The 13,455-nt window shown below is 32.6% G+C and overlaps 2 protein-coding genes and 1 pseudogene across 2 annotated transcripts; all 3 read right to left on the bottom strand.

The window, feature by feature from the left end:
* Positions 1-422: 422 nt before the first annotated feature.
* Positions 423-2,315, bottom strand: LOC145594331 (AAA-ATPase At3g28610 pseudogene; annotated as a pseudogene).
* Positions 2,316-3,003: 688 nt separating this feature from the next.
* LOC145595455 (AAA-ATPase ASD, mitochondrial-like) lies at positions 3,004-5,355 on the bottom strand. Its single transcript, XM_081651868.1, has 2 exons — positions 4,918-5,355; positions 3,004-4,166 (listed from the first exon to the last, which is right to left on the bottom strand). Exons 1-2 carry the CDS (start codon positions 5,340-5,342, stop codon positions 3,131-3,133), a joined length of 1,461 nt encoding a protein of 486 aa, XP_081507994.1. The 5' UTR covers positions 5,343-5,355; the 3' UTR covers positions 3,004-3,130.
* Positions 5,356-7,630: 2,275 nt separating this feature from the next.
* On the bottom strand, positions 7,631-10,908 carry LOC145595454 (AAA-ATPase ASD, mitochondrial-like). Its single transcript, XM_081651867.1, has 2 exons — positions 10,341-10,908; positions 7,631-8,846 (listed from the first exon to the last, which is right to left on the bottom strand). The coding sequence occupies exons 1-2, from the start codon at positions 10,763-10,765 to the stop codon at positions 7,799-7,801; spliced, it is 1,473 nt and encodes a 490-aa protein (XP_081507993.1). The 5' UTR covers positions 10,766-10,908; the 3' UTR covers positions 7,631-7,798.
* Positions 10,909-13,455: the final 2,547 nt, after the last annotated feature.

Raw genomic sequence — 13,455 nt, 5'->3', positions numbered from 1 at the left:
AAGGAGAATGGAAGTGATTATTTACCCAGATGATCGTCGTTGAAATTACTGAACTGTGAGCTATTTTAACTCTCTTCTGGGAAGAGAAGAGAATTCAAGCCAATTTTTTGGTTTCTCTTTACGACTCAAACTAGATTTTACATGATCCTGAAATTTGGAGACCTTTCAGCACGATAATAAAAAGTAAAAAGTAGGAGTAATGCAAACCTAGAATTCAGCCTATATTTTACATGAACCTGAACAATTTGGAGACTTTCAGGATGATATCAAAAAGTGGATTAATTAAGAACAAAAAACAATACTGTTAGTACAATAAATTGACATTGATTACAAGACTATGTTTTTAACATTTAAAAATAAATGAAATAAAATAAAATTGATTGATTTACTCATCATCTGTTGATTCCTCAGATGATGACTCCTCAACTCCATCCAACACACAACACAAGCTCTTGCTCGGATTTCAACTTGTTTTCTTCCTTTTTCTTCTCAAGGTAAACAACTAAGTTCCTTAAACATTTCTCAGCAGTAGTAGTCCTAAGTGATCTAGGCATAATATTTTCGGCTACATCAGCTGGTGTAACATCGATTTCCTCCAGCAACCTCCCAATGGTTTCGAACAAAGGATGTGATTCAACCTGTAAATAATTCTTAGCCAATATCTTAAATGCTTCATATCGACAGTAAGACAACTCGATATGCAAGTCCATTCTACCAGGCCGAATTAGAGCAGGATCGAGTTTGTCCACATGATTAGTCGTAAACACAATGATCCTCTCTTCTCCACAAGCTGACCATATTCCATCAATGAAGTTTAGTAAACCAGACAAAGTTACATCACTTCCTTTCTTCTTTTTGTCCTTCGCTTCCTTTTCTCCTGCAGGTTTATTCTTTAAAGGGTCTTTTTCGTTGGGCTTTTGACTCTTTTCTTTGTCTGCTTTTTTCTCTGTTCTTTGTCCTGTCAAGTCCAATGAACAATCTATATCTTCAATCAGAATGATGGACTTGCATGTCGTATCGATTAGTAGCCTTCTCAATTGCTTGTTATTCCTAACCGCTGTCAATTCAAGATCGTAGATGTCGTAGTCTAGGAGATTAGCCATGGCCGCTACTAGTGTTGATTTTCCTGTTCCTGGGGGACCGTAAAGAAGGTAACCCCGCTTCCATGGCTTTCCAATTTGCGCGTAGTAGTCTTTCGCGCTCTTAAACCATTGTAAGTCCTCAAGGATCATCTGTTTCTTTGCTTCCTCCATTGCCAACATCCCGAATCTTGCAGGGTGTTTGAAATCGATGCAGTGTTGCCATATATCTCCTTCATCTCCATTCGTGAACAATTGTCGCTTCTTGTTTCGATTTGTAATTGCTTCACCTTCCTCGAAAACATAGGGTAAATATTCTTCCATTATAAACTTTCTGTGTGTACCGTGAAACACCAATCTATAGCTTCTGTTTAATGGCACAAAATTGTTAGTAAAATAATGAAGTCATAAGCTTTGTTTGAAAGATTTTATCTCTAGAATGACGTACTATAATCATGAGATTTTTATTAGTGTGAACAATAAAAGGCAGATCTATATTAATTTATCTAAAGTTCATATTTATGTACAACAATCGCTTGCAATTGAAAAGCTAGAAATTTAACTACTACTTCATCCGTTTTACAGTGATCTTTCTACTTTACATGTTTGTCAATGCAATACTTTGTTTATGTTTTATTACACCTGATTTTGACCAACATTTGTGAGAGCTTTTTGGTTAATAAGAACTTAGACTAAAAACAGAGGATTATTGCATATTCTTAAAGATAAAAAGAGTTGTGAAATAATTAATAAATACGGAGTAAACAATAAATTGTTTGACTAATTAATTTAGAACCTAAAAGAAAGGAAGGATGTGAACCTTAATACATTGTAGTTTGGGTAAAAAGCTTGTTCAAGGTGTCTTTTGCTGAAAAACCACCAGACTTGAACACCATTGTATTCATCCATGATTTCTTCATTATCTCCCAATTTTATCAACAAATTCTTGGCATCTTCATCATAGTTAGCGTTCATGCTTAAAGCTTTTGTTGAAGATTTATCGCCAAGGTAGCTTTGGATAGCATCATAGGCCTCGTTTCGAGTGTACTGATTCGTGTACTCATCGAAGGTGATATCGATGTAAGGGGAGAAGTAATTAGCCAATTTATTAGTATAACGAGAAGTGAAATACTCAATGGTGTCATGTAACCTAGGAGGGAGGTAATGCCGGTAGATTGTCCATAAAAACATTAAACCTGCGAGGCCGGAGCCAAACTGTGATGTAAACATCTCCATCTCTGATTACGAGTCAAGCAAGTCTTGTATGAGATGTTCTCACAATTCTTAAGTCATATTTATAGAGGTTTTAGCGCGATGAGCTAAACATAGAGTTTCCATGTTGCTGTAGGATTGTGAAGGGGCAACTTTTATTTCCTTTTTTTGTTTTTGAAAGAAACTACTTATTTCCTAATTTGAATGATATAGAACGAACATAGAAAGTTCTTCTTTGTTCATGCTTAGGATATATTTTGTTAAATCTTATCATATATTAAGACTGTACAAAACAAATCATAAATTTAATATTGGCACAATAATATTGTAGTTTGTTTTATTTGAAGGAGAAAATAAATTATTTCGTATTATATAACCATGACGATTGGATATTTAACCATTTTGACACATACATATTGTAAATCAGTATAAATCAATGACTTGAGCTTGGGGCTTAAGGCATGTTACAACTAAGTTATGAAACTTGGGGATTAAGGCATAAACAGGTACATGTAAGTTACGAGACTATGAAGCTTGGGCTTAGAGAAGCCTAAAAGGCTAAAAGCATAAACAAGTAAAGAAGCAACAATATAATGAACCGTGTCCATATAACATTAAAATAAAATAGATAAACTAATAATTCTATAATTGACTAGTGTTTACATGTAGCTAATGGCTTCTCATTACGGTGTATTATATCATAAAAATATACCTCCTATCGTCTCTCAAAAGTTATTCACTTTATTAGAGAAAGTATGAAAACGTAAATAAAATTCGTAACAATATTTAGAAAATGACGAGTTTCATTGGTTGTTTATTTCTAAGATGTTCTTTTCACCCTATATTTCCCCTGATGCTAACTTCTCTCCACCTTCTAACAAAAGTTTTTGCTCAGCTTTCAACTTCTTTTCTTTCTTTGACTTCTCAAGGTAAACAACTAATTTCTTCAAACAATCCTCGGCAGTAGTAGCCTTGACTGATCTAGGCATTATATTTTCGGCTACATCAGCTGGTGTAACATCTATTTCCTCCAGCAACGTCCCAATGGTTTCGAACAAAGGATGTGATTCAAGTCGTAGATAGTTCTTAGCCAACATCTTGAATGCTTCATATTGACAGTAAGACAACTCGATATGCAAGTCCATTCTACCAGGCCGAATTAGAGCAGGATCGAGTTTGTCCACATGATTAGTCGTAAACACAATGATCCTCTCTTCTCCACAAGCTGACCATATTCCATCAATAAAGTTTAACAAACCGGACAAAGTTACATCACTTCCTTTCTTCTTTTTCTCTTTTGCTTCCTTTTCTCCTACAGTTTTATCCTTCAAAGGGTCTTTTTCGCCGGCCTTTTCTTCATCTCCCCCTTTTTTCTCTGTTCTTTGTCCTGTTAAGTCCAATGAACAATCTATATCTTCTATTAGAATGATGGACTTACAAGTTGTTTCGATTAGTAGCCTTCTCAACTGCTTATTATTCTTAACCGCTGTCAATTCAAGATCGTAGATGTCGTAGTCTAGAAGATTAGCCATGGCCGCTACTAGTGTTGATTTTCCTGTTCCAGGTGGACCATATAGAAGGTAACCCCGCTTCCATGGCTTTCCAATTTGTGCATAGTAGTCTTTCGCGCCCTTAAACCATTGCAAGTCCTCAAGGATCATCTGTTTCTTATCCTCCTCCATTGCCAACATCCCGAATCTTGCAGGGTGTTTGAAATCAATGCAATTATCCCACATATCTCCATCATCTCCATTTGTGTATAGTTTTCGTTTCTTGTTTCGATTTGTAATTGCTTCACCCTCCTCGAAAACATATGGTAAATACTTGTCTAGGATAAATTTTCTGTGTTTGGCATGAAACACCAATGTGTAGTGTCTGTTTGAATACACAAGTAACACAAACATTGTTAGTAAAACAATCTATCAAGTCATAAACTCTGTTTAATGATATATTATAAATTATAATCATGAGACTATAAGAGTTTATATCACTGTGATAAGTGGAAAAAAAAACATTTTCTTCTAGTTGATTAGATCACTCACATGTATTGACAAAAATTATGAAGTAGATATTTTTTTTTTTTTTTTTTTTTTTTTTTTTTTTTTTTTTTTTTGGGAAATAGTTAATATATAGAGTTTAATACTAGAAAAAATAAAAAATGTATAAAATTAATCAAGACTTTAAGTTGGTAGATCATCCGTTTATATTATTATGAACATTGACCAAACAAGTAAACTACTAATCTAACAAGATCCTGTTTTCCAAAGTATTTAGCCTGCTGATTTAGGCCAAATTGACACACCAATAAATTTTCTTATAAGAAAACCAAACTTTGATTTTCGTCAACCATTGATAGAATAGGATGCTAAAGAACAGTATAAATAATCAGTTGCAATAGAAAACCACAAAATAAACACACCTTTGTTTCATTTTACACCAGATTTAACCAATTTTTGTTAGAACTTTTTTGTTACAGAGTAAAAAGAAAGAAAGAAAGTAAAATGAAACAAAGCAATATTAATTGCATAAGAAGAGTATATTCTTAAGAATTAATACGGAGCATATCATAAACTTTTGAGTAATAATAATTAAATTAGAACTTGAAAAGTAAAGGAAAGATGTGAACCTTAATTCATTGGAGTTTCTGAAGTAAGAGATAGCTGCTTGTTCAACGTGTTGTTTGACAAAAGACCACCAAACTTGAACACCTTTATACTCATCCATGATCTCCTCATTATTTCCCAATTTTATCAACAAACTCTTGGCACCTTCATCATAATCAGCGTTCATACTTTTAGCTTCTGTTGAAGATTTGTCACCGAGGTAGCTTTGGATCGCGTCGTAGGCCTCATTTCGATTGAATCGATTTGAGTACTCATCGAAGGTGATATCGAGGTAAGGGGAGAAGAAACTAGCCAATTTTTGAGTGTAACGAGAAGTGAAATACTCAATGGCTTCATGTATTTTGGGAGGGAGGTAATGCCGGTAGATTGTCCATATGAACATCAAACCAGCTATGTTGGAGCCAAACTGTGATGAAAACATTTCCATCTTTGATTATGAGTCGAGAGTAAGTCTTGTATGGGACGTTCTCACAATTCTCAAATGATTTTTATATATGTTGAGTATGAATGTGGAAGGGTCGATATTTCTAATTTGGAAGGAAAATGTTTAGAAAAAGACCGTGTGGGGCCGGGGCGGACTTTTTAAGTGGTTCATCCCTCTAATCTCATTATACATTAATCTTCATTAGATCTACCTTTGTAGTTTTTTGGTCTAGTATTTATGGATTGCATACTTGAAATTGAATGATAAGAGTAGGAATTTATTATTACTTTAACAGGGCGTTTGACAAGTGGAAATGAGAATTTGAGGATTAGAGGATTGGGAATGAGATTGAGATTTATAGTTGGGAATTCAATAAAATATTGACAATCCCTTGTTTGGGGTGTGAAGGGAATTGATTGGGAATTAATAGCAAATTTACAATAACACCCTTACTAATATTATATCCTTATGTTTTCACTAATGGTAAAATGGTCTTTTTCTATATATTCCTAATCCCCTTCTTTATTACTTGCCCCCCAAGTAATAAAATCACGGGAATAGAGCAATTTTATTCTCATTCCCAATCCCACCTACAATTCCCTTTCCCACAAAACAAACAAGGCAATACATACTCCTACCTCCTCAATTCCCACTTACCAAACACTCCCTAAAGTATCACAATTGGAAGGATGTGACCTTGAGATATGTAGGTTACAAGGTGAATCTCTAACCAACTACACTGACTAAATTAAAAATTAAATTTAGCTGGAAAAAAAGAACCTTACATGATAAATCTCATTAATTAACACATAATGATACGAGTAAAAGGCAAATCTATATTGAACGATATTTATATGTTGGTACAATTACAATGATTCAAAATTACAAAATATGAGTATATAATTTCGATAATTTATTTATTTGAACACAGTAAGATAAAAGAAAATATAACAATGACTATTTCCAAAAAAAAAAAAAAAAAAAAAAAGAAAAGAAAATACTCCTTGACGGTTGGATGGATATTTACATTTACTTTTTATAGTTTAATCACGAAATTAAGACTTGTTTTGTGAATATAGTCTACCAATGACACCAATTAGTCGTTCTTCGGATTTGTACAATGAACCTTGGGGTTTAAGGCATAAACAGGCATGTAAAGAAGCAACAACGAACCATCCAAAAAATATTAAAAATAGTTAAACTAATATTTCTATAATTGACTTAAATTGACTAGTGTGTAGTAATTAGTACGGAGTATTTGTCTTTATGCAAACGACGTGCGAAAAACGAATATAAAGCAATAACTAACGAAGTATCGTGGATTCGTGGGTGCTTATCCTCCTCCATCTCCGCACGCCTACCAAAGGATTGGTGATTCGGAGTGTCATGGTTCGAAGGGTCAGGAGGTTTAGGTGGGACAATGATGTTCTGCTTCGGGTTATCCTTATTGGGTTGGTTTGGGGGATGGAAGATGGCCTCACGGAAATCTATCACGAGTTATTATCAAAAGGTAAGTGCGTTACATGTGGCTTCATTACAATGACCAAGAAATTACCATGTGCTATAGAAATTTTAAAGTGTTAATACAGGGATGTGTCCGTGTAAATGTGGTTAAATTAATTTTTATGGAAAATTATTTTCTATGAAAAACGCAATTGCAAATTAGTTTCTTTTGTTTGGTTACATACAAGAAAAGTTCAAGAAAAATAAAAAATAGACGGGGAAATATAAGAATGAATGAGAGGGAAGTAAAAAAGGAGATAAGGAGGAGATAGGAAAATGTAACTTCCCTTGTTTTGGGAAGGACAATGTTTTCCATTAGTAAGAATAAAATTTTCCACCCTTGAAAAAATTGTTTTCCATACCTTTACAAGCGAAACATCTTTAAAAAAAAAGAAAAAAAAACAAAAAAACTTTACAAACCAAACAAAGGAAAATGGGTAAAAAAAAAGAAAATGGAAAAATCATTTTTCATGAGAACTTTTTACATCAAACCAAATAGGGCCTAGATGTATGATAATTTCACTCCTAATAAAAAATACGCAAAGTAGGGGATAGAGGGAGGCTATTAACCCTTCCGTGAAGGTTGAGAGTCCAATATGACAGGACCCTTCAACTTATTTAGTATACAACAAAAAAATTGTTTGCAAATTGTCAAATTCATTAGGTGCAAGATATTAATCCTCAATGAAATAATTTTTTTTAAAGGAAATAGCTAATGTGAATGAAGATTCTAGCTTGTTTAATCTCACTAATCTAAATTGCAAATATTGTATGACTTTAACTAATGAAAACTAGTGTCTTTCAGGACTTCTTAAAAAAAAAAAAGAAAAGAAAGATGTTTATGCAAAAGTTTATTTACGAAGTACATTATAAAATCAACTTGATGATTACATGATTTTTGTTCACTATTTAAATTAAAACAATTGATAAACTCATAATAAATTGATGTTAATTTCTCACATGTTTTTCTTTTCACCAGATATTTCCCCCAATGCTGATTTCTCTTCACCTTCCAACACAAGTTCAGATTTCAACTTCTTTGTTTGCTTTGCCTTCTCAAGGTAAACAACTAATTTCTTCAAACAATCCTCGGCAGTAGTAGTCTTGATTGATCTAGGCATAATATTTTCGGCTACATCAGCTGGTGTAACATCTATTTCCTCCAGCAACCTCCCAATGGTTTCGAACAAAGGATGTGATTCAACCTGTAAATAATTCTTAGCCAATATCTTAAATGCTTCATATCGACAGTAAGACAACTCGATATGCAAGTCCATTCTACCAGGCCGAATTAGAGCAGGATCAAGTTTGTCCACATGATTAGTCGTAAACACAATGATCCTCTCTTCTCCACAAGCTGACCATATTCCATCAATAAAGTTTAGTAAACCAGACAAAGTCACCTCACTTCCTTTCTTCTTTTTGTCTTTCACTTCTTTTTCTCCTGCAGGTTTATCCTTCAAAGGGTCTTTTTCGCTTGCCTTTTCTTCATCTACCTCTTTTTTCTCTGTTCTTTGTCCTGTTAAGTCCAATGAACAATCTATATCTTCTATCAGAATGATGGACTTACAAGTCGTTTCGATTAAAAGGCTTCTCAGTTGCTTGTTATTTTTAACTGATGTCAATTCAAGATCGTAGATGTCGTAGTCTAGGAGATTAGCCATGGCTGCTACTAGTGTTGATTTTCCTGTTCCAGGAGGACCATATAGAAGGTAACCCCGCTTCCATGGCTTTCCAATTTGCGCGTAGTAGTCTTTCGCGCCCTTGAACCATTGTAAGTCCTCGAGGATCATCTGTTTCTTATCCTCCTCCATTGCCAACATCCCGAATTTTGCAGGGTGTTTGAAATCAATGTAGTTAAGCCACATGTCGTCGTCATCATTTGTATACAGCTTTCGCCTCCTGTTTCGATTTGTTATCGCCTCGCCTTCCTCTAGAACATATGGTAGATACTTGTCCATTATAAACTTTCTGTGCTTGGCATGAAACACCAGTGTGTAGTGTCTGTTTGAATTCACAACATTTGTTAGTAAAATAATGAAGTCATGAGCTCTGTTTTAAACTTTTTATCTCTTGATAAATGAACTTGATAAATTTTTAAAAAATTTTAAATCTTACTACGCTAGTGATTAGAATATTAGATCACTCATGTTTCCAAAATAAATAAATAAAATAATATTAGATCACTCACGTGACTTGATAAATAATTTTAAGACAAATTCATATTACTTTATCAATATATTTCGTACTCCCTACATCCCTTAATTAGAATCCTATTCTCATATTATGAAAGTTAACCAAACAAATAATCTAATTAGAACCCACAAGGCAATACAACCTTTAATTTTGCTGTTAGAAATTTGTCACTCGAACAAACCGAAACAATGACATAGATGTTGCTTTAATTTAAACCTTAAATCGGTTTTAATTTCACTTAAGGATAAAAATATTTTTCCATTTATACTAAATGTTGGCAGTATTTAACATTTCCCTTTAAGGTCAATTTTAGTTTCACTTAAGGATGAAAATATTTAACCATTTTCCCCCAATTTCCCAAAGTGTTTAACCAATCAACTCAAGCCGAAATGGCAACTGTGGGGGTATTCACTATTCAGTATTGGCCGTGTAAAGCAGCTTTTCATAAAATAAAACCAAAACTTTTTGATATACTTCAACCATTGGATAGAAATGGGATGACAAAGAAGATATTAAAATGATTGGTTCATTGGTTTGGTTGCAATCAAAAAGCAACAAAATAAACTACACCCTCAGCTTTTTGGTCAAAATAGGAAGCCAAATGAAATAGAGAAAAGTTGCTAAAAAAAATTTAAATTGTCGAGAATTAACCGCCCAATGAGTCATTTATTCAACAATTGCCCATTAAAATTTTTTTATTAAAAAATGTACCCACTTAATTTAAAATATTTGAGTAGTCCTATCCATTTTGGTTTTCTAGTAACAAAATCCAGCAAGTGTGGTCGAATTTTATTTTTTGCCTTCAAAACTTAAGCGTAAACCTTGTATATTACAACTAGCCTAATCTCCTTTACAATGACTCACCCTAAAAACACAAAATTTTCAATATTTTCCTAATTAAGGAGGGAAAAGGTAATTATTACTTAATGCTTCGAAATTGATGTTAAATTCACTTGTTTTGGCTTCTTAATTAAGTGATTCATCATTTTGTGTTTAAATTTTGGAAGGAAAAAAAAAGTGAGCCCCACTCGCTGGTTGCCGGAAAATCAAACTGAATAGTGCTAGTCAAACTTTTTAAATTTAGTGGTAGTTCTTTTTATAAAAATTTTAAGCGAGTAGTTGTTGACAAAATGACCTATTAGACGGATAGTTCTTGACAATTTTTTTTTTAAAAAAAAGGTATATTCTTAACTCATACACAATTTAATAAAACAAAGATGTTAATTAATCAACTTAATGTATATATGATGAGTTGTTTGACTAATTAAACATGAACTTGAAAAAAATAGGAAGGATCTGAACCTTTTTTCATTGGAGTTTCTGAAGAAAGAGATAGCTGATTGTTCAACATGTTGTTTGACAAAAGACCACCAAACTTGAACACCTTTATACTCATCCATGATCTCCTCATTATTTCCCAATTTTATCAACAAACTCTTGGCACCTTCATCATAATCAGCGTTCATACTTTTAGCTTCTGTTGAAGATTTGTCGCCGAGGTAGCTTTGGATCGCATCGTAGGCCTCGTTTCGATTGTATCGATTAGAGTACTCATCGAAGGTGATATCGAGGTAAGGGGAGAAATAACTAGCCAATTTGTGAGTATAACGAGAAGTGATATACTCAATAGCTTCATGTAATTTTGGAGGGAGGTAATGCCGGTATATTGTCCAAATGAACATTAAACCAGCAAGGCCGGAACCAAACTGTGACGAAAACATCTCCATATTTGATTACAAGTCGAGTAAGTCTTGTACGAGACGTTCTCACAAATTTTATAGAAATGATATCCGTAGAATTTTTAGAGTGATGGAGCTAGCCAAATACGAAGTATATAAAGAGTTACGTGTTGCACTAGGATTATGGAAGGGCAAGTTCATTTTCTAATTTAATTGTCAAAAGAATGTTTAGAAAAAGACCGGGTGGGGTTTGGATGGACTTTTAAGACTTTAAGAGGTTCATTTATTTATTTATTTTTTGGTAAAGGGTTCATTCAAATAATCCAGTTGATACAAGTACAAAATAAATTCTCAAAAAAAAAAAAAGTATTTCCTCTATCCCTAAATTATATTTCTCTTTCTAGCATTTATTCCTCACATAATAGAGAGAAAGAGGAATGTAATTTAGGGACGGAGGGAGTACAAAATAAATAAATACTCCCTCCGTCCCTAAAATTTCGACCCTTTTGGGTTGATTTCGCGATTATTAAGAAACTTAAATAAAAAAATAAAAACATGTTGAAAAGATAAATTTACATGGGGTTTGTAAAAAATAATCCGTGGTTTATATACACGGGTGTACAGTGCTCATCGTACACCCGGATAAATAAAAAAAAAGGCGGAAAGAACATCCTGTGTTTCATAAAGACCATATATGTATTTGACAAAGAACATGTTTGTATTTGACAAAAACATGCATTACCAAAAAACATAAAGATATAATACAAAGAACGAGATAAAAACTTAATAAAAATTTTCTGAAAAATTATACATTAACGAAAAAAATCTAGAGGTGATAAAAAATAGAGTAGGGCCGGGCCATACCATAATTTCTCGTGTCCAAACCCGTGAAAAAGTAGCGGGTTTTCGGGCTTTTTTGGGCCCGGTTCGGATTTTAACTAAAATTGCATTTTTAGGCTTGCCCAACCCCACCCTATTTCGAGTCGGATCGGGTCGGGCTGCGAGTCATGCCAATGTTGATCACCTCTTTAAAAATCTTTACCAAAAATTTCATTTCCTCAAAAAATAGTTTTCTATCTCTCCAAAAAAATCAACTTCCCATAATAATTTAGTTTTTTTTACTCTAATATTAGTTTCAATTAAAAATAATTTAAGATTTCAATATCAAATTTCAAAATAACATATGTTAAAAGAACATAATTTATATTGGAAAGTACATATAGTTAATACCTAAATAACACACTGATCAAACTAAAAAAACATACGATAATAAAAGTTATCTAAGTATGACATATGATAATAAAAATTGAATTTGGTGTCACTACGACCTTAAAGAACATACACACCAAATTAAAACAACATACTTTGTAGTATTTAACCCAAAAAAACATATATGTTTATCAACATATGTTAAAAACATAAGTTATAATGTAAAGAACATATAATTATACTCAAAGGATACACTGATCACACTAAAAGAACATATTAAAGGTATGTTCTTTATCAAACATTGTATGTTCTTTCCGCCTTTTTTTGTTTACCCGGGTGCATCATGCGCATGGTGCATCATGCGCATGGTGCATCAGGGTGTATTATCTAATTTTCATGTAAAAAATTATAGAGATAAAGTATTAAAAAATACATGGAAAACACAAAATTTTATATGGAAAAGCTAATATTGCACAAATATTGTTGTAAATTGGTGAGTATTTTAATACAAATGGGTCGATGATTTTGGGACTAAAATTAGGCTAAAAGGGTCGAAGTTTTGGGGACGGAGGGAGTATTACTCTTACATCTCTAAATTATGAATTTTATAAGTTAAATTTGAAACAAACGTTAATGCATTAGTTTAACCTTAAATATACAAAGGACAGTGTATATGATTAGATATTAATACACAGTAAAAAAATGTAAACAAATTGATACTCCGTATATTATAAAGTTTTGTTTTAATACCTTATTTTAATACTCTCTCCATCCCTTATTAATACTTAATAGTTCTTTATGGCTAAATTTTTATCCTAAAATATTCATCTCATTTGTATTTCCCATTTCCCAACAACTATATATTAATATTAGTTTTTTACCAAAATTTCCTCTAATTCACAACAATATTTGTGTAATAAATTTAACTTTTTTTCATGTAAATTTTGTTTTTCCATGTACTTTTATCACTTTCTCTCTTAACTTTTTTGCATGTCCAATGTAAATCTTTTCAATGTACTTTTATAACTTGTTTATATTTATTAATTCTTGTGTAAATTGTCCATAAGGGACTATCAATAAGGGAAGGAGAGAGTATATATTTAACAATATATTTTATAATAAAATTTGATACTAATTTGTTACTCTCTCCGTCCCCAAAACTTCGATCCTTTTGGGTTGATTTTGCGGTTATTAAGAAACTTAAATAAAAAGAAATAAAAACATATTGGAAATATAAATTTACATGGGCCGGGGATTGTAAAAAAAAAGTATAGAGATAAAGTATTAAAAATACATGGAAAAAACAAATTTTTTTATGGAGAGCTAATTTTGCACAAATATTGTTGTAAATTGGTGGGTATTTTAATGCAAATGGGTCGATCATTTTGGGACTAAAATAGGCCAAAAGGATCGAAATTTTGGGGACGGAGGGAGTACTAAAAAACTAGTATTGACCCAATTACAATAGTTGGGTAGCCATTATATTTCTTAAAAAACTAATATTGGATTTGTACGGTTTATAAATAGCG

This window comes from Chenopodium album, chromosome 19 (genome assembly GCF_948465745.1).
Source record: "Chenopodium album chromosome 19, dcCheAlbu1.1, whole genome shotgun sequence".
Taxonomy (NCBI): domain Eukaryota; kingdom Viridiplantae; phylum Streptophyta; class Magnoliopsida; order Caryophyllales; family Amaranthaceae; genus Chenopodium; species Chenopodium album.
The sequence above is the reverse complement of the archived record's forward strand: the minus strand, read 5'-3'. Positions and strand labels throughout refer to the sequence as shown.